General features: G+C 38.7%; 1 protein-coding gene across 1 annotated transcript in view; it reads left to right on the top strand.

Annotated features, from left to right (window-relative positions):
- The window catches only part of LOC110021073 (putative pyrophosphatase PpaX), a 40,120-nt gene that overhangs the window by 10,796 nt on the left and 6,772 nt on the right, over window positions 1–22,552 (top strand). The window contains exon 3 of the mRNA XM_020719409.1: window positions 4,289–4,438. Coding sequence (XP_020575068.1) covers window positions 4,289–4,438 — 150 coding nt within the window. The remainder of the gene's footprint in view (window positions 1–4,288; window positions 4,439–22,552) is intronic.

Below are 22,552 nucleotides of genomic sequence, written 5' to 3'. Positions count from 1 at the left end.
GCTTTCAGGACATATGAGGGACATTAAGAGTTCTTAGTAATGTTGTTTGGCCTCACCAACGCCCCGACGACATTTCAGTCCCTCATGAATAGGGTTTTGAACATTATTTCTGGAAATTTATTCTGGTTTTCTTTGAGGACATTTTGGTCTACAACAATACAGAGATAGAGCATGTGGGGCACCTAAGAACAGTCTTGGAGATGTTAAGGGAGCTCCAATTGTATAGCATGAAGAAATGTTCTTTTGCATAGTTGCGGGTGGGGTACTTAGGACATTTGGTGACCGGAACAGGTGTAGCAATGGATCAACCTAAGATTGAAACTATGGTTGATTGACCCTTACCAATGAATTTTAAGGAGTTGAGAGGATTTCTGGGTCTCACCGGATACTACTGGAAGTTCGTGAGAGGTTATGACACGATAGCATAACCACTGACAAAGTATTTGAAGAAAGACAGTTTCAAATGGGGAGAAGTAACAACACAGACCTTCGAACAACTGAAGAAGGCTATGACAAACGTACTGGTATTAGCACTTTAGATTGCAATAAATCATTCATGGTGGAGACAAATGTGTCAGGGTACGGATTGAGAGCAGTGCTCATGCAGGATTAGGGGTCGATTGCCTACTTCAGCCAGGTTCTTACAGACAAAGCGAGACTAAAGTCAATATATGAATGAGAATTGATGGCAATTGTCTTGGCCATTCAGAAGTGGAGGCCCTACTTATTGGGATGACAATTCTTGGTCAAGACAGATCATAGGAGTTTAAAGTATCTTCTGGCGTAGCGGGTGGTGAGTTAGGAGCATCAAAGATGGGTATCCAAGCTACTGGGTATGATTTGGAGATTCAGTACTGGCCAAGGATTGAAGAATAAACAGCTGACGCACTGTCAATAAGGGTTTGAGGAACCCCAATTGATGGCCCTATCGGTACCCTTGGCCTAAATTGGGAGGCCTTGAGGCAAGAGAGCAAATGGTTTAATGGGCCAAGGAAAATTGGGGCTAAAATTACTATAGGATCTGAACAGTCATCCAGGATATGCATTGAGGGAACAACAGCTGGTCCACCAGGGGTTACTCATGCTACCTAAGTCGTAAGAGTATGTTCTTAGATTATTGTAAGTGTTTCATGACAGTGCTGTCAGGGGACATTCAGGGGTGCAAAAAACCTATAGTCGTCTGACGACAGAGCTTTATTTTTGTGGTGATGTGCAGAGACGTGGAGGACATTATGAAAAAATGTGATGTGCTCCAGCGACACAAGTACTTGGCCACGACACTAAGGGGTTTTTACAACCATTAGCATTACCGAAGAAGGTTTGTGAAGAAGTGATGATGGATTTTATTGCAGGGTTGCCATGGTCAGAAGGGTTTACGGTGATTATGGTGGTCGTGGATCATTTAAGTATGCACATTTCATTCCCTTACGACATCCCTACGTTGCGGTCTCAGTCGCGGTGGTGTTTATCCTTATCCGGGAAGTAGTTAATTTGCACGGGGTGTCGGAATTGATTGTATCAGATATGGACAATCTGTTCCTCAGCCACTTCTGAAAAGAGCTATTTAGGTTTTCAGGGATAGTCCTTAAAAGTAGCACCGCATATCATCCCTAAACAGATGGGCAGGCAGAGGTGGTCAACAGGACTGTGGAGACATACTTGCATTGTTTTGTATCTGATACATCGAAGTTATGGGCTAAGTGGATTGCTAGAGTCAAATATTGGTATAATATTTTGTACCACACCGCAGCACAAACAACCCCTTTCAAGATATTTTATTGTTTGGATCCGCCTCATTTGATACATTTTAGGCATAACACTACATCGATATCCAACATTGATCAGTAATTGGAGGAGAGAGACAGGATACTAACAAAGCTCAATGTGCATTTTCTGAGTGCTCAACAAATCATGAAGTGGAAAGCGGATGGACTTAGGAAAAGGGTGCAATTCGAACCAGGGGACATGGTTTACTTGACTCTAAGGCCCTACCGATAAAAGACATTGGTCAGAAAGAGGAGCGAGAAACTGTCACCGAGATGTATTGGGCCTTATGAGGTAATAACACGCATCGGGGCAGTGGCCTACCGTTTGAGGTTACCGCCATCATCCGTGATAGGTCTTCCATGTATCCCAACTAAGACGAGCGATTGGAGATCACACACCCTCATCTACACTACCTTTGACGCTAATGGAGGACTTAAAGGTGATTATGAAGCCATTAGAGATTGAAGGAGTGTGCCGAGTAAGGGGAGCGAATGAGGCATTGGTTAAATGGAAATGACTGTCAGACCATGAAGCAATATGGGAGTCGTACGAGGTGATCCATAAGAAATTTTCATTTTTACATCTTGAGGACAAGATACTTTTGTAGAAGGAGAGTAATGTTACACTCAATACGCCTAGACGGTTGCCGGTCCAGAAGGGACTGGCCGATTTCAACCCTATCGACCCATAGCTGGGCCTGCCTATGTCGCAGGAAGAAGGTGAGGGGTCCGGGCGAGGCTCGGAGGAAGAAAAGGAGGGGGTGTGATCCACTGGGGGCATAATCACATATTCAAGAAGGCGAAATTAGAGGAGGTTTGGAGGAAAAACGGGAAAAGAAAGTTTTCAAATGCTATGGGAGGATTCTCTTAGGGGGAATCTAGAGTTTGTTTTCTTTTATGCATGTTTTTGTTTGGCTGCTATTTTCTTTATTTGTGTGGTGTTCCTAGCGAAGTGGTGTGGGAAAGACGATTTACCTCTCAAAAAGTAGATCACTCTTGTATCTTGCTTGTTTTCCTTTGATTTTTGTAATATTAGCCCTTGTTTGAGTTTTCCCACCTATCTATTGATCTTTCATCGTGGTTTCTTCGCTGATTTGGTTCCGAGGCATATCACCCTCCTTCCTCTTTTCATTTGGTTAGAAATTTCCCTCCTTTCTATATTCATTTCCTGCCTATCTCCTATTATGTTTACTGTCTAGGTTTTCAGTTTTATGTTATTTCTGATTTCAGATTTATGAGGACAGCCGCCGATGTCTTAGTTTCCCCTCGAGGCATGTATCCGACGGTTTGGGTGATGCTTCAGCTGTATCCTTTTCTCCGGAGATGTTTTATCTTCCCCGACGTCCACCTCCATCTCCCTTCCTTGCCGCTTGCAGGTTTTCCACGGCTTCCTTGTCCCTGCCACCCTTCCCACCCCCAACCACCGCCCTCCCCCCTGCACCCCCTGTTTCCACTCTTTTCTTACGTTACCCAGCAGGTGGCCTTCCCATCTCCTGCAGCAGGTCTCACCTGTAGCTTTGCTGCTGCCCCATCCGCTCCAGTGAACCCCCATCCACTATACAGGTCAGTTTGCAAGTCCCCCTGCACTACCAAGCCAATCCCATAATCCCCACACAGGCAATCGCGTAAACCCCACCCCACTTCCAATGCCCTGTATTTACTGGAATTCCCAACCCGTCAGCCTCAATCCTCCCCCAAACCAACAACTGTCCTTCTAAGTCCCTCCTCGGCTGCTATCAGCCTTCTGGCCATCCATCGATTGCCAGGACAGCCCGCAGGCTGCTGTCCAACCTACGTGCAGCAGTCCTGCCCTAACATCCCACCCCTCAGTCATCGCCTCGAGGATGTTATTTGTGTTTGTTGTCGTTTATTTCCTGTTTTGAGTAGTATTTGTCGTAACCTTTTTAATTTTAGCTATAATATTATTATTCCTGTCGTGTTTAGGGTTTTTCTCTGGTATCATGGTGTATAGGTAAATAGGAGTAAAGTGTCAAAATAATTCACTGACTATTCAGATTGGGTCATTTTATTCCCGAAATTTATGAAAGTGATAAATTAATGGTCAGACTATTTTTAATAGGGGATAAAATAGTGCTCATTGTGGACTATTTTAACTCATATTGAAAAGGTCTAAGGACTAAATTGACACTTTTATAAATTTTGGAACTAAAATCACTCTCTGCAAAGAGTCATATAACCATTTTGACACTTTTGTCATTCAAATAATATATGTAATCCCCGCACTTTATATATGGTTTGCCTTTTTTTTTTTTGCATTAATTGAAAGTCAATTTTCCTCTGTCCTTTAAGGAGCTCACTGATTCATAAAAAAGATGGTTGTGCTGGCCTAATAATCTCAACGCAGTTTCTATGAATCAGGATCATTGTACCTTCGTGTTTCTTAGAGTAGTCTGAGCAGAGTCTAATCTGAACACACACACACACACACACACACACAGATATATACACACATATATATATATATATACACACGGACTCTAAATGATTGATCTGATATTTAGGTAGCCTCAGAAAGACTACCTGACCTGAAATCAAGGATGATTGAATATGCTAAGGAGCATGCCCAAAACATTGGGGAAGGCCTGGAAGTTCTTCCCGGTGTTTCTTCTTTGCTGGATGCTTTATCTTCAAAAGGTGTTGCCATTGGTTTGGTATGTCTTTTATTGTATTTGTTGTTTGTCTTTACTATTACTGCCTGCTCTGTGAATAACTTACCTTTTTATTAGATGTTGGAACTTGTTATCCATGAAGATTTGGGAAACATACATACCACACAATTCTTATGTATTTACATGTCTAATACCCAAGGTTTGATATTTACACTTATAACATCTTGGTGTCATAAACTTATGCATGAAAAGGTGTATTTCACTTTTAAAAAGATAATGATGGTGTATTTTTGATGTGATGTTAAAGATTTGAATGATATGTATGTAAATATGAATGTTTAGGTGTTAGATATGTAAAAAAATGAGAATTGTTTGGTATGTATGCAAATGCCCTCTCATATTTTTTGTTGATAAAACGACATTTGAATTTGGTGATAATAGTGTTCAATTGCTCTCGATTCCTTGAATTACTTCAGCTGCTGCCTCTTATTTGTTATTTGTTCTCACAATTTTTTCTATTCCTATATTGAATTACTTCACTATTAGCATTGCTGTCACAGCTGAGAAATTTTAGCAAAGACAGCCTCTTTACCACCTCAATTTCTTCAGTTATTATGAAAGCAAAGTTTCAGAGATTTGCTAAGTTGTTTGAAGTCATGAAATTGTTGCTAAGGTCTTAAGTTCAAATGTTGCCTATGTTGACTGTTAAAATAAAAATAAATAAATAACATAAATTAAGTTAAAACTCAACCTACTCCTGCTCTAACATGCCCATAACTGCTCGCTCGATTTATCCTGTTTGAGTCGTAAAAGTCATGCATCGGACAAAAAAACATCTCGCTCCTTTTCTCTCTTATCCTAATCACCACAAAACCACATTCTTTCTCCCAATCTTATTTGTTTCTTACCACAAAGACAAAATTGAAGTTGAAGACTCTTCATGCGAGCCCTAGACACAGAATGCCTCTACTACTTGAAGAATGGGCAACAATCTCTATCCCATAGAACTGCACGCGTGCTTCTTCCTCCAGCCTGTCGATCTCTTCTGTCTTGTGCACAAAACACATGATTTCGCTATTCGAAGCCTCCTCCCTGTCCTTTCTCTTTGAACTACAAAGCCAAAGCTACACAAGCCTTTGCCTTCCACCGCTGATACTATTCGGAACCAAAAACAACAACAAACAACAAATAGATTGCACTAGAGAGGTGGAGAAATTCAAATGAGGGCTTCTTTTACCAAAACCAATGAAAACAAACAAGATACAACGATGATTTATTATTCGAGAGGTTGATCGTCTCTCCACAAACCTTAGACGCCACTAGAAACATCATAAGAAAGAAAAAATAAGTACAGCCAAACAAAACATATCCCAAACCCTAACTTCTTAGCCCTAATATAACCCTCCCAATACTCTTCAAACTTCCCCCAAAACACCTTGAATTTCTCCTCATGTATGTGATTAGAGCCGTTGTAGGCCCCCATGCGCTTGGGGATTGGAATATTTTGCGGCGGCCTAAGGGTTTTTCGCCCCCTACAGGTGACCGGTTGGCCGCTAGAAGGTTGGAGTGGGCTAGTCTGCTAGTTCCAGACTTGCCCTGCATGGGTTTGTTTATTCACCGGAGTAATAATACTTCCCTCCCAAAAAAACAACTTCTCTTGACGGTGAAATGATGGAAACTGCTTTCGGATCACCTCATAAGGCTCCCACATTACTTTCTACTCTAGCAAACTTTTCCACTTAATAAGTACCTCCTTTGCTCCCACCCCTTCTCGACGCACTACTCGACTTCTATCGGTTCTAGAATCACCTCCAAGTCCCCTGTCATCATAAGGGGCAGTGACGACGGGGGTGTATGATCTTCGATCGCACGTCTCACCTATGAAACATGAAAGACTGGATCTAGTGTTGATGATGGAGGTAACCTCAAACGATAGGCCATTGCCCCTATACGTGTCATCACCTCGTAGGGTCCAAAGTATCGTGGTGAAAGTTCCACTCATCCACTTGACCAATGTCTTCTACCTTTAGGGCCTCAGCTTCTAGTAAACCATGTCCCTCTGTTCAAACTACACCTCTCCTATATGTTCATCTGCTTCTCTACATGATTTCTTGAGCTCTCAGTAGATGAACTTTGAGCTTCACAAATATTTTGTCTCTCTCCTTCAAGTACTTGTCGACATTGGATATCAGTGTAGTACTATGCTCATAGTGTATCAGGTGGGGTGGATTCCGTCCATACAAAATCTTGAAGAGAGTGGTTTGCGCTGCAATATGATACGAAATATCATACCAATATTCAACCCACACCATCTATTTGGCCCAAAACTTTGGCATATCCAATACAAAATAAGGGAGTTATGTCTCCACACTTCTGTTGACCACCTTCATTTGACCATCTGTCTGTGAATGATATTTTGTGCTTCTCTTGAGGTTTGTTCCTTGTAACCTGAACATCTCCTTCCAGAACTGGCTGAGGAATACCTTGTCTTTTTATGATACAATCAATGAAAACGGACCAATTCTTGCATGAACACAATAATGACTGAGATCATAATGTAGGGGTGTCGTAATGAAATGAAATGTATATGCTTAGGTGATCTACTTCAACCAGGATCACCGTAATCCCTTATGATGGTGACAACCTTTCTATAAAAGCCATCGTCACTTCTTCCCAAATATTTTCCGACAATGCTAAGGTTTGTAATAATCCTCCGGACATTATGGTCAAGTATTTGTATCGCTGGCTTACATCGCATCACACCACCATGTCTTCCAGGTTTTTGCACATCCCCACACTATAAAGTTCTATCGATAGACAATTGTATGTCTTTTGTACCCTGGAATGTCCCCCGATTGTACTGCCGTAAAACTCCTGTAATAATTTGAGGATGTATTATGATGCCCTTGGTAACATTAACCGCCCTTGATAGAGTTGTTGCTGTCCCCTCAATGCATATCATGGATGACTGCTCAAATTCTGCAGCAACTCTGCCCGTATTTTCCTTAGCCCATCATCTTGCCCACTCTCTTGTCTTAGGCTTCCCAATCTAGGACCAAGGGTACTAACAAGGTTGTTTGTTAGCTAGGGCTCCACCTTCTCGACAGGGTTTCTGCAACTTTATTTTCCAGTCCTGGCCAGTACTGCATCTCGAAATCATATCCCAACAACTTGGATAATCACCTCTGATACTCCTCAATCATCGTCCTCAGCTCCAACAGATACTTCAAGCTCCTCTGATCTATCCTTTCATTAAAAGTGTCGTTCTGACAGGTAGGGCTGCCACTTTTGAATGACCATGGCAATAACTATCAACTCACGCTCGTACACTGACTCGAGCCTCACCTTAGCTATGAGCACCTATCTGAAGCAGGTAATCGGTCACTGGTTCTGCATGAGTATTGCTCCCAATCCATATACCCTGACGCATCTGTCTCTGCCACAATTTTTCCATTGAAATCTGGAAGTGGTAATACTGGTATACTGGTCATGACTCTCTTCAAATGTTTAAAGGCTTGTGTTGCGGCTTCCCTCCACTTGAAATTGTCTTTCTTCAGCTGCTTCGTCAGTGCCCACGCTATTGTGTCTTACCCCTTCAAAAAATTTTAGCAGTATCCGGTGACACTTAGGAATCCTCTCAACTCCTTCAAGCTTCTGGGTAAAGGCCAGTCAATCATAGTCTTGATCTTGGATGAGTTTGCTGCTACACCGACCCTGTTCACCACATGGCCCAGGTACTCCACTTGTATTTGTGCGAAGGATCATTTATTCAAATTGATGTATGACAGGTACTCTCTCAACTTCTCTAAGAATATCTTCAGGTGCTCCACATGTTCTGTTTCTATACGACTGTAAATCAGATGTCATCGAAGAAAATTAGAACAAATTTCCTGAGCTAAGATTGAAGGATCTTATTTATGAGGGGTTGAAATTTGCCTGGGGCGTTGGTGAGCCGAAATGACATTATTAAGAACTTGTAATGTACTTCATTTGTCTTGAGCGTTGTCTTGTGCATATCTGTTGGATTCATTATGATCTGATGGTATATAGATTTAAGATCGATTTTCAAGAATATGACTGTCCAATAAAGCTCATCTAACAACTCATCAATCACAAGGAGAGGAAACTTGTCCAACACAGTCTCCTTATTCAAAGCTCGATAATCCACGTAAAACCTCCAACTACCATCTTTTTTCTTCACCAACGGACATCAGTCGTCATACGGTGGGATGTGGTTTAATTTAGTATAATATAGTATTTAGAAATTAGGTATTTTAATTTGAAGAAAATGGGGTCAAATTGATCTCATTGATTCTTACAGTTTGAATAATCGAGCTAACCACGAGTAATGTTAATAAACTCAATTAAATAAATTGTAGAAATAAATGACTTCCGTTTGCATGATGACCGACAAATTCCCTTATTTGATATGAGAGTCAAATAAGGTTTATTTTAAGTCTGGGTTCTTTTAAGTTACCTATAAGGTCAAACCCCTATAGTTAATCATATTTTAAGCGAATGAATCACTTAAGAAAACTCTCGATAAAAATCAAGAATTTTTGTTTTCATGAATTCAAAAGAAAAGGGTTTTCAACGAAGATGATTGTGAAATTTTCAATAGAGATTAATTCAAAGGTGAAAGATTTTATTTCAAGAATCAAAGGAAGAAAAGTATGGGAGATTAAAGGCCCAAAATATGTTCTTGGTAATCCCCCAAACTATCATAATGTTTGACTCAATGTATGCTAATATTAATTTAAGTTTAACTCTTGCCAGTTTTATTAATTAGGGCTTAGATTTGTGTATGATGATTTACACAAAAAATTTAGAAAGATATGAGGTTTTACGTTGAGCAACTACCTCAGAATCCTAAAACAAGTTAGGACATGCTGCATATCGAGACTATGCAAGAGCCTAACAAAGAGAGATTTTATGTCATAAAAATCAGCCTCGAAATTCTAAGAATTGTTATTTAAACTAAAGAAAGGTGTTAAACGAGCTTTCCACGAAGTCTGCTCTAAGTTTCATACTGAAATGTCTTCAGGTCCTCCAATCTCATTATTAAAAATTTTATTTGTTTAAGTAATTTTATAGTTAATTAATTAAAGGGTAGTTTAGATATAGTTCAAACCTAGGCGAAGACTAAGTTCACTTATGTTAAGTAATTCCCTAATGTTATGATTTCTATGTTCTCCCTAATCTAAATAACTTTTATTTATTCATTATTTGTTTTTAATACATGCATTCTATGTTTGATAAAATTAGTAAAAACATACATTGAGATATATAAAACAATAAACAGAGCGAATAAAGAAACAATATTTTATCAAATTTTTATTAAATTTTAATTATTTAATTAGTGGTAACCCAGTCAAGATATCTATGACTTCGTCATCCCGAGTCGCCGGGTGCCCTAGTTTACTTAGTTCGAAAGGTGGTTGCCCACCAGAACTGGAAGATTCTTATAAACATCCACAGAATGCATCGTCCAAGAAATCTTCATAAATTAGAACAAAAAAGGGGTTAAAGTTGCATTATGTGATCTTTGTGATTAAGATTTGATTAATTCTTGAGTTACTTTATCGATTTTAGGGTTGAAATATTGATTTTAGGGTTGAAATTTTAGGGTTGAAATATTTTAGGTTGTTTACATCTTGTTGTCGGATTTTAAGTGTTTTATTTGTGTTGGTTTTGTTCACTTGTTATTACTTATGTGAAGTTAACGACTTTGAAGCTGACTTAACCTCAAAGCCATGCTTTAAAGCCTTATTGTATTTGGTTTGATTTAAGTTTAAATTTTAATATGTTTTATGTAAATTTTACTCATCCTAATGTGTTTTATTTTATTTCGTAATTGATATTCAAGTTGAGGGGTTTAGGTTTAAATTAGGTACAAGTTTACACCTAAAAAATGTTTCTTATGTTCAACCTATGGGTTAGGTTTTAACTTAAGGCTTAGGGTAAGTTTATCTTAAGGCTAATCTATGATTCATGTCTGTTTTACCTAAAGATTAGGGTTAGATTAGGGTTAACTAATCTAAGGTTTATGTTAACTAATTCTATTGATTTAAGGTTAACTAACGTAGGGTTTAGGTTAACTAATCCAATTGGTTTAGGGTTAATGTTTATGTTAACTAATTATATTGGTTTGAGGTTAACTAACCTAAGGTTTAGATTAACTAATTCTATTGGTTTGGGGTTAACTAACCTACGGGGTTTATGTTAACTAATCTTAAGGTTTATGTTAACTAATCTTATTGGTTTAGGATTAACTATCCTAAGGCTTAAGCTAAATAATCCTATTGGTTTAAGGTTAACTAGCCTGGGGTTTAGACTTAGATAATCCTATGGATTAGAGTTAACTAACATAGGACTTAGGCTTACTTAATCCTATGGATTATGGTTAACTAACCCAAAGCTTAGGCTTAGCTAATCCTATGAATTAGGGTTAACTAACATAAGACTCAGGTTAACTAATTTTAATGATTTATGGTTAACTAACCTAAGGTTTATGTTAACTAATCATATTGGTTTAGGATGGTTAATTCTAAGATTTGGGCTTACCTATATTAGGTTTGGTGGTTAAGTAATCCAACCCTGAAGTTGGCTAACCAAGAATTGAGTTTAAATTGGATTAACCCCAAGGGAAAGAATTCAGATCAGTCTCACTAATGTTAGGAGACTGACATGAACCCTAAATAGGCTAGACTAGGTTTAGCTTGAGCTCGAGTTAGGCTAACCTAACCTAACTCAAGTCTACTTCCCTAATTAGTAAATTATGATTATTAAAATAATTTTAAACATGATTTTAAGGTGTCCAGTATCTGTTTATAGTCAAAGAACAAAATCAGATGAGATTTGGTAATTTTATATTTTATATTTTTGTTAATTATTTAAAATGACCCATTTCATTTAAAAAAAAGAATTCTCCCTATAGAGGAATCAAAACGACTTGTAAAAATCAGAGAAGATTGTTTCCAAGTCACTTAATATCTCTGTCAAATTTCATATTTTTCCCTTTTATATTTTTAATTTTTATTATTTAAATACTCCGAAACTTCAAAATTTAATTTAAAAATATTTAATTAATGAAAAATTGTAATTTTAATTTTAAAAAATTCTTCTCCTTTCCTTGAGTTTATAACATCTTTCAGTTTATTTTTTTCGAGTTTTCTACAAAAAGTTATGTAATTTTGAAGTTAAATCAAATTTTCTCGAATTAAAAAAAATAATAATAAAATAAAATAATGCTACAGCAGCGTCTTCTCCCTCATGCGATACTTTCGACGCGCAGAGAAGAATAAAACGACGGTCGAAACTTCCTGGGCTTCATTGTCATCCGATTCTCAACCAAATTTTGCGTTCTTGGACTCGTTTTGTTTAGCTCGAAGAGTAGATCACATCCATACGAATATTTGAGTATTTTGTGATCTATTTTTCGATCTGGAAGGGAGGATAATTCGAGATTATCGTTTTGATTTAAGAGATATACCTGAGCCTAAGAAGTTTCTTCTCAATTAAATTTGAATAAGTAGACTTTCTTGAGCGTATCTAAGTCCTTACGTTCTCAATTTGACGTGATTTTCGTGTCGGGTTGGAAGTTCGCCGGAGTAAGGGAAAAAGAAGGGAGAGGAAAGGAGGCTGCCTTCTCGGGTAAAGAAGAAGAATGGAGGGATGTTGATTTGGAGGATGGGGTTGCTGCTTTGTTGGGAGAGAATACAAGAGGATAATAAAGCCTGTGAGAGAAAAGTGTAAGTTGGAGGATCTCATGGCAAGGAATAGAGGGGAAGAAGGTTTCATGGGTAGAGAATAGTGGAAGGGAGAATGAGCTTGGATTGCTTGGTGAAGAAGAAGATGATGGAGGGGCTCTTATATAGGAGGGGAGATGGAGAGAGAGGCGGCTATGAAGTGAGGGGAAGAATGGAAGAGGAATGGGGCGGCAGTGAAGTGAAGGAGGAGTGGGGGGTGCTAGCTGTTGTAACGTGAGAGAGGAAGGAGAGGGAATAACTTGGTAGAGAGAGAGGGATGTGTTGGAGAAAGAGGAAGGCGGGGAGAGAGAGAGAGAGGAGATTATTTATTTATTTATTTATGTTTGTTGCCCTGAGAAAGGAGAGAGAGAGAAAGAGAGTGAGTGAGAGGCGTGAGATTTAGGAGCATGCATGCGTGAATAATATATATATATATATAAAATATTTTAAGAAGCGTGCATGCGTGAATAATAAATAACATAATATGAAAATGCAATGTTTATGATGATCATAGGGATTATGAATGACGATGCAATGTATTGAAGTCCAAAAATGTGTAGAAGTTTAGAACAGTGCAAGTCTTTCCTATGGTCCATAGGCCCTATAGGAATTTTCATCAAGGTTCCCTTATGTAATCTTTAATTTTTGTATTAAAGATTATTGATAACATATAGAGTCAACATAGAGAACAGAGATTTGGTTGAAATGTCCAAGGAGAATGTGGGTACCATTTCTAAGATGCTAAGATAATCATTAGGAAAATCTTAAGGCTAGATTCTAGTCATTAAAGGAAATACCCAAAACCCTCACCCAAAAGTGAGGTAAACAAATATGGATTTTCATTAATGCTTTTGCTGACAGGGAAAGGATCGATTTTGTGTAGTTTTAGTTTGGAGTTGGTACTTGGTGAGAATCTTTCCTTCTGAAGACGAATCATCACAAGGTCATCGATCTCAAAAGTTTTCAGCCTCCTAGATTTATGCACACATGATTTATATTGTTGATAAGTGGTTTTAATCCTCTCCTTTACATCTCAAAGCATCACAGCAAAGCCGCTTACCCATTTAGTTGCATTGTTGCTTCGGGCTTAGGAATAATCGCAAGGTCTGCCATGTGGTTAGGAGGTTTGGTGTAGACTATGCTAAATTGTGTTTAGCCCGTAGAACGGTTAACCATAAAATTGAAAGCGAACTCAACTTGTCCTAAACATTCATCCCATTGTTTGCGTTGATCTCCGATAAGACAACAAATCATATTTCTAAGTGTATGGTTCACCATTTTCATTTGTCTGTAGGTTTGAGGATGATAAGTGGAGCTCAAGTTAAGACTTGTATTAAGACGTTTCTACAATTTTTTTCCAGAAACAGCTCACAAACTTAACATCATGGTTGGAGGTTATGCTTCTAAGAACGCCATGCAACCAAATGATCTCTCGAAAAAAAGTTTTGCAATATTGATAGCATCATATGTTCTTTTATATGCCACCGAGTCATCTATGACAAGCAGTCCACTACCTCCGTTACTGAGTCCAACCCATCCTTGGTATAGAATAATCCCAACTTGAAATCTATATTGGCATCTTTCCAAATTGAATTTGGAATAGGATGTGGAAGGTAGTGTCTCGTATTTTGTCTAGAACTCTTGAACTTTTGACTTATGGAGCATTTTATACGAAAAGAAAAATATCCCGCCACACTTATTGCCAATAAGATTGGGATTGCATTAGTTGTGATGTTTTATCTCGCCCTGTATGTGCCGCTAAGCCGCCATCATGGCATTCCCAAATGAGATGTTGACGAAGCAAAGTGTTTGGTATGCATAGTTGGTTGCCTCTAAAGAGGTACCCTTGTTGAATATAATATTTAGTTGGAACGGATTGTTGGCTACACTTGGTCCACATAAGAGCAATATCCTCATCTTTCAGATATAATTTCTGTAAGGACTTCATTCCGATAATTTTTGTTTGTAGAGAGATAAGGAGACTAGCCCTTCTACTTAAAGCATCTTGCACGGTTATGTTGTCTGGTTTAATGCTTCAATGGGAAAGCGAACTTTTGGAGGAAAACCCTATCGAGCTTGCATTCTACTAATTTTCTTCTGGCTATGCATAAATTTTAATGGTTGGTGATCGTTATATAATATAAATTCTTTGGTGAAGTAAATAGTGCTCCAAAATTTTCAAGGTCCTGATAACTGGATAAATTTATTGCTCGTTTGTGGACCATATCTGACGAGTTGGAGTCAAACTCTCATTGAAAATCTCCGCCGGCTTTCCTTCTTGCATGAGCACAACGCCCACATCGATAGCCGAAGCATCTGTCTCCACCTGGAAAGGCTCGTTGAAGTCCGAAATGATCAAAACTGAAGCAGTACACAAGCAACCCTTGAGCTTATCAAAGCTGCCTTGCTGATCCACTCTCTATTTAAAATATTTTTGCTTGAAATAGTCTCTAAATGGTGCAACAATAGTGCCAAAATTTTGATTGAAATGCCTGTAGAAATTTACAAGTCCATGAAAACTACGAATCTTTATGATAGATTAGGTGTTGGCTACGCTTTTATATAACTTTTATCTTTTATGGGTACACACTTACCCCAACTCAACCTATGATAAAACACAAAAAATGAGCTTCTGGGTCTGTTTGGAGCAGCTGCAGCTTATTGATAATCTGTTGATAAGAAACTGATTCATATAAGCTGGTTGTCTGTTTGGTTTGTGCTGTTGGAAAATAACTGATTTGCAGCTGATTGTGGATAAATGATTATTCTACCCTTGCGCAGTAATGTTGTTTGCAATATAACTGTTATAGCAATATATTTGATACTTGAGACCGCTTCAGAACAGTAGAAAAAATAAGATACATACCTCACATAACAATGACTATCAAGTGTACACTAAAAAGACAAATTATTAGAATTACATTTAAAAAAGACAGTCGCCGTAATTATTCTTATACGACGCTGTTGCTGAAATCCATCCTAGAAAATTTTTTATGTACAGGTAATAAGAACGAATCAAACAACATTTAAAAGAACATCTATAAGTTGAAGATCAATTATTACGAAACATAAATAATTACAGAGCAACAAATTGATTGTTCGTGCAAAAAAATAAAACATTCAAATCAAATATTACTCCCCTAAAATGAAAAAAAAAGCCAACAAACAATAAAACCACATAATTAATTGTCTATAAAAAATGTAAATATTGGACGCAAAGTTCGGGGGGGCATCTTCACGAATATCTGCCTGCGGGTCGGGTCCTCCAATAACTTCAAGGAGTTTAGATAGAACGACGTATCCACTTTAACTTCAGGAGATATATCCAGAACTCGAAGAAAGTCATCTATGGTGGTGTCATTTGAAGGAACGGGTTGGCCTCTGCATACTTCTATCAGTTTATTTATTGAGCTTATGACAGATGTAGATCCTTCCTTTTTTCCTTTTCTTCACCCTAAGCGGCTTTGACAAGCATGTGGACTCCAACTCCCTCTGGTTTTGGCTGGAGCTTTCACCTGACCCACCTATCTGCTCGACCCCCACGTCATCTGGTATGTTTGCAAACCCATGCTCACTTTGGGTGAACACATGTATGCCCAACTCTACTAAACATAAGGTTCAACTTCTCCTCCAGGTTTGACTCAATGTCACTTATCTTGAATTTTTTGGCAGCTGACACTGTCTGCGAAATACGGGAAAGTATATTAGTTAAAACAGATGAATGAATGAACAAGTACTTAGGGGTTTACTAATTACCTCCAACTCAGTCCGCCAATTCTATGAAGCATCAATGGTCTGCTTGATAGGATTCCAACCCAAGCCCGTGGATCCCCATTTTAGTTCCTTCCATAGCTTTCAGTTCTTCTTTAACTAGTTCACTTGTTCTTAAATTCTAAAGTTTCGTAGTCCCTTGTCATTTCATGGAACTTCTTCACAATATTCTGCTACCTTTATTTGTTAAAGTAGGCGGTGAGTCTATTTTCAAGCTCGATCTCCTTAATACGTAGGTTGTAAAATATGATTGTGACTTGCCTATCCCACATTGTTGTTGTAGCCACTACTTTGATCTTAACAATTACGTTGCTAATAAAAGAAATGGTTCAAGAAAGAAATCATAAAGGTAGTAAAACAAAAACCAGGGTAATCTTAACACCTCATGAAACATGTAATAGACAATATAGGAGAATGCCAAAAAACCACAGAAAACCACCAGCAGACACACCCAAGTCTAATCACTAGCAGCCACACCCAAGTTCAACCACACACACAACACATCCAACACAAACACACCCAAGTTCAACCACCCAAAACACACCCAAATCCAACCACACAAGAAAACCACAATCAGCACACACACACACCCATGTCCAACCACCAGTAGACACCCAAGTCAAACCACACATACACCACAACCAACACACACACACACCCAAGTCCAACCACCAGCAGACACACCCAAGTCAAACCACACGCACACACCACATCCAGCACACACACACCCAAGTCCAACCACAAGAAGACACACCAAAGTGCAACTACACGCACACACCACATTCAACATACACACGCCAAAGTCCAACTGTCAGCAGACACCCAAGTTCAACCACACAGACAAACCACAACCATCACACACACACCTAAGTCTAACCAGCAGCAGACACACCCAAGTCCAATCACACACACAGCCAAGTCGGACCACACAACAGACAAACCCAAGTATAACCACCAGCAGACACACCCAAGTCCAAGTACAAGCACACACCTCATCCACCACACACACACACCCAAGTCCGAGCACACAGCAGACTAGTCCAACCACCAACAGACACACTCAAGTTCAAGCACACACACACACCACATCCACCACACACACACCCAAGTCCAACCACCAGCAGACACACCCATCTTCATGTGTAACATATCCAAATGCTAAGAATGAGACCACTGGTTAATCGTTACGAATTTTGTTCATTCCTTACTGTCAACCAAGCACTAACAACTTAAAAACCCCTCAAGCTTTCCATCAAACCAGAGTTGGGTGTGTAAACAATTGGCACCAAGTCCTGGTAGTATGGCCTAGCATATCCTTTTCATTTTTTTAATTAGAGTAATATATGAAGCACAACATTAATCTTCCCTGCAGCCCAATGGCCCCTATAGGACCTCACATACATGAAATTTTCATTCCCACTGAGTAAAAATAGGATTTCAATATGCAAACCAGCATTGATATGAACCACACACACATACTACAACCATCACACACACACCCATGTCCAACCACCAGCACGCACACCCAAGTTCAACTTCCAACACTCAACCAAAAGCAACAATCGACAGAGACACACAGCCCCAATTTCAATCACCAACACACACACCCAAAGCAAACACTCAAGTCCAACATCAACACCCAACCAAAGGCAACAGTCGAGAGAGAAACACAAAAAGGAGAAATCTCAAAAAACAGAGAAAAAAGCCATTCCTTCGAATTTCGCCACAAGTGTACTGTAAACTTCTCACATCAAAGGAAAAAGCCAAATAAACACAGAGAAAAGCCATTTCATCGAAAATCACCACAAGAAAGGCAACTGTAGTACTTACAGTGCACCACAACCACAGATCACAGAGAGGAAGAGGAGAAAGGTAATAAGTGAGACAAATGCATGAGAGAGAGATGCGTGAGAGGTGCATGAGAGGGAGACGGGGGAGCGATTGAAATCCACAGGATGAGGGCAGAGACGATCGAAGAGGCACCTAGGGCCCGGGATGAAGGCAAGCGCGACGGGAGGGCATAGAGATATGAAATCTCCTCCGAATGCGTACCGCGGGGTCGAACACACGACCGGTGTTTATTACAAAACTAAAACGGTGTATGCAAAACACACTGAAGACGGGGGAATCAAACGCCATGACAGCGTTTTGAAAATACAGACGCGGCGGATAAGCTATGCCAAACGCAGCCTCGGTCATAACAAATTCACATTTATGTAAGTTGATGTATAATTGATGCTCTATTAATGCAAAAATGCAGATTTTAAGTGAGCTAAGTGAGATGTTCTTGCAATGAGGTATTATACACAAGTATATCATCAAAATACATGACACAACATCATTGAAGGAAGGGTTACAATACTTCATGCATGAGCCTCATAAAGTTGCTAGGGGCATTACACAACCCAAATGGCATAACTTGCCATTCATATAAACCTTATTTCAACTTGAATGTTGTTTTCCATTTGTCACCCGGGTGGTTACAAATTTGATGGTATCCACTCTGTAAGTCCAGTTTAGAGAACAAGCTTGCTTCGACTATCTTATCCAACAAATCTTCCATATGAAGCATAAGAAAACAGAGCTTAATAGTTATTTTATTGATGACTATGCTATCCATACACATTTTCCATGACCCATCTCTCTTACAGACAAGAATATATTTGCAATAAGTCATCCATGATTTCTTGCAGCTTTTGGTGTCTTTTGAACTCAGGGAGTGTTGCACCTGGTACAAAATCGACGTAGTGTTGTATTGTTCTCAATGTTGGTAGTTAGATAGGGAGATCAGACCGATCTAAGTCTGAAAATCGTTTGAGTTGTTGGACTGAGGGTGCACCTCGGAAGAAGAATCGTTCTGCTTAGTGAGAATCACAAAAAACTTTCTTTCTTGCCTCCAGAAAATTGACAATCATTGTGATCTAGATACAGTAACGTAGGTTAATTTCTCCTTTCCTTTTGCAATAGGGGTGACACATGCAATGGTTGATAACAACCGAATTATCTTGTTCTTCCATTCTAATGTGTGGGTATTAGTGTGACCATTGTACCATACGCCCACATCAAAGTGTCAAATCAAGTGGCACACATCCATGTCAGCCACGCCAATTAGCATCACATAGGAATTTATTTTCAATAAAGGTGGCTTTGGATCGTTCCGTCACCATTACTTCCACCGCTTTTTTTATCCAGGTAATTTTATGCTGGTTGGGATGTTTGGTTGTTTTGAGTTTTAAGGCATTCGCCGCTGCTTTGGCTATAACATTATCAGTACAACCACTATCAACAATCAAATCACATACTTTATCTGCAATTGTGCACCTAGTCTTAAAAATAGAGTTGCATTGAGTTATTGCCAACTGTTTGGGCACAAGTAGTACTTTCTCCATAATGCAATTTAAGAAATTACCCATGTCTTTTGGAATGTCCTGGACGTCTTTGACAATATATTGAGCAAATAGGCTGAATGCATTTTCCTTTGCTTTCATTCCAATAAATAGTAGTTTGTACAATCTATTTTAGGTACATAATATTCAGTATAATCTAATTTAAGTAACTTAATTAATACATATTCATAATCTAAATATTCAGCTAAAAAGGAGAGAATACGTGCAAATATAATATTTCCTTCTTTGCATTATTGCGAAGAAGGAAACTCTTTATTATGATTTCTTTTATTCCTCTTTATTATGATTTCTTTTATTCCTCTTTATTATGATTTCTTTTATTCCTGATTGATATCACCCTTCAAATTGATGCTGGTTGATCAAGAAGCATCAATTTGCTGACAAGAAACTGATGACGCTGTCGAGATAGAGCTTTAGTAAATATATCAGCCTTTTGAAGATCAGAAGTGATATGAGGAAGAGATATAACACCCTCTTCATAGGCTTCTCGAATGGAATGACAGTCCACTTCAATGTGTTTCGTGCGTTCATGAAAAACGGGATTTGCAGCAATCTGGATAGCACTAGTATTATCTGCATGAAGAGAAGTAGACTCAAGCTGAGGAAAACCAAGCTCAGCCAGCACTACACGAAGCCAAATGATTTCAGAACAAGCCGAGGACATAGCGCGATATTCTGATTCAGTAGATGACTTAGAGACTCGATCTTGTTTCTTGCTCTTCCAAGAGATTAATGTGTAGGGGCTTGCATAAATTGACTAACTTGTTGCACAGCAAATGAAATATCAGGACGCGTAATAGTCAGATAATTGAGACTGCCGACCAGTTGTCTATATAGAGATGGTTCAGATAGAAAGTCACCATCATTCTGTTGATATTTGACATTTACCTCCAAAGGGGTATCAGTAGAGCGACCATCTTGAAGACCAGCCAAAGCAATGAGTCCCTTCGTATAGTTGTGCTGATGAAGAAAAATACCAGTGGCAGAAGAGTGAACCTCGAGTCCTAAGAAATAAGTTAATGACCTAAATCTTTCATATGAAAAGAACCCTGAAGCGTTTCTGTAGCTGAGACATCAATTGATCGTCAGATCCTGTGATGACAATATCATCAACATATACTAATAACAAAATAATTCCTTTGTTAGTCTTGCAAAGAAATAATGATGAATCATACTGGCTTTGAATAAAAGAGAAGATAAAAAGTAGCTAAAAAGTGTATTGCAAAATTTTTCAAACCAGGCCCGAGGAGCCTGTTTCAGACCGTATAGGGACCGTTTGAGCTTACAAACATCATGTGAAGGTGTAGAAAATAAGCCTGGAGAAGGAGTCATATAGACGTCTTCTTTGAGATCCCCATGTAAGAATGCATTCTTAACATCCATCTGCTTTAAGAACCAGCCTTTAGATGCAACAATAGATAACACCAGTCGGACAGTTGTCATTTTAGCCACAGGTGCAAATGTTTCGTCATAATCAATCTGGTATTCCTGCCGATTGCCAAGAGCTACCAATCTTGTCTTATATCTGTCAAGAGAGTCATCAGATCGGAGTTTAAGAAAATAAATTCATTTACATCCAATGGGTTTAACACCTGTAGGACATGAAACAATATCCCAAGTGTGATTGTCTTAAAGTGCCTGAAGTTCCTCTTTCATGGCTTTGACCCAGCAAGTCTGTTTAGCAGCTTGAAAGTAAGAGGTAAGAACAATCGTATTAGTTAAAATTGCACTATACCCATATCTATCTGGAGGACGGATACGTCGGGTTGATCGTCGAATACTTATTGGAGCAATTTCTGGATCAGGGTCGGGGAGGATTGAAGGTGAAGGGGGCAGGCGTCGTGTGTAGACTATGTCTGGCTTGGACCGTTTATCAGCAGAAGAATTATCAAATTGTGGAAGTATAACTGTATCTGATTTGGACAAATGATGCTGAAAGTAATATTCATGTTCAAAGAAAATCACATTTCGAGAAATATGTCATCGACTATTAATCGAATCATAACACACTAAACCTTTATGATTAGGACTGTACCCCATAAAGGCACATTGTTCTGATTGAGCTGCCAATTTATGACGTTCATGAGCAGGTAGATGAACAAAGCAAACACATCCGAAAGTATGTAGCGTATGATAATTAGGGTGTTTATCAAAAACTCGATAGTAGGGAGACTCATATTTCAATTGTTGAGATGGTAAGCGATTAATGAGATAAACTGCAGTAGATAAAGCTTCAGTCCAAAATCTAGCTGGAACAGAAGATTTTAGCAGTAATGTGCGCACGATATCCAATAGATGTCGATTTTTTCGTTCAACAACTCCAGTTACGTTGTGAAATAATCCCTTTGTTCTGGAGAAATGCTTGAAACTCATGAGACATGTATTCACCCTCATTGTCAGATCGTAAGGTTTTAATGCGAGCGGAGAACTGAGTTTCAACATATACTAAAAATGTTTGGAATACAGTAAATACTTCTGTTTTGGCATGCAAAAAATAGATCCAAGTAAATCGACTATAATCATCAATAAATGTTACAAAATATCTATATTGAGCATGTGAAATAATTGGTGTAATTCCCAAACATCACTATGAATAATGTCAAAATATTTATTGGCACGACTGTCTGAAATAGGAAAATGTAATGTCTTGTTTTTTCCAAGTTCACAAACAGAACAGTCAACAACTAAATTCTTATCTGCAACACCATATCATTTGGAAGACCTAGTCTTTTATGTCAGATGTCTGTCTTATTCTCAACAACTGAAGATGCTAATGAAATATTCTGAGGAACAGTAAATTGTAATGAAAACAGTCTGCCCACTTTAGGCCCCTTCGCTTTCACCTTTCCCGACACCTGATCCTGCACAATACAACCATCACGAGAAAAATGTACTTCACAGTTATTATTCACAATTTGACCAACCGAGAGTAAGTTAGTAGATAATTTAGGAGAAACCAAAACATGTTTGAAGGATGAGTTAATATCACCAACTGTCGTAATTGGAATATTAGTTCCATTAGCAACTTGAATATGTTGAGTACCAATGTACGGTCGTTGGTTATGCAATAGCTCAGCTGTGCTAGTCATATGATTTGTGGCGCCTGAATCAACAAACCAAGGAGAAGTAACTGAAGAAATAGTTTTACCTTTCCCTTGAAGGCCGAGAGCAGAAAATGCAGAGAGAATCATCTGTTGAACCATATAGGGTGTGACAGTTGATTGATTATT

This window comes from Phalaenopsis equestris, unplaced genomic scaffold (assembly GCF_001263595.1).
Source record: "Phalaenopsis equestris unplaced genomic scaffold, ASM126359v1 Scaffold000002, whole genome shotgun sequence".
In the NCBI taxonomy this organism is placed as follows: Eukaryota; Viridiplantae; Streptophyta; class Magnoliopsida; order Asparagales; family Orchidaceae; genus Phalaenopsis; species Phalaenopsis equestris.
This window is presented reverse-complemented; position numbering and strand designations above follow the sequence as displayed.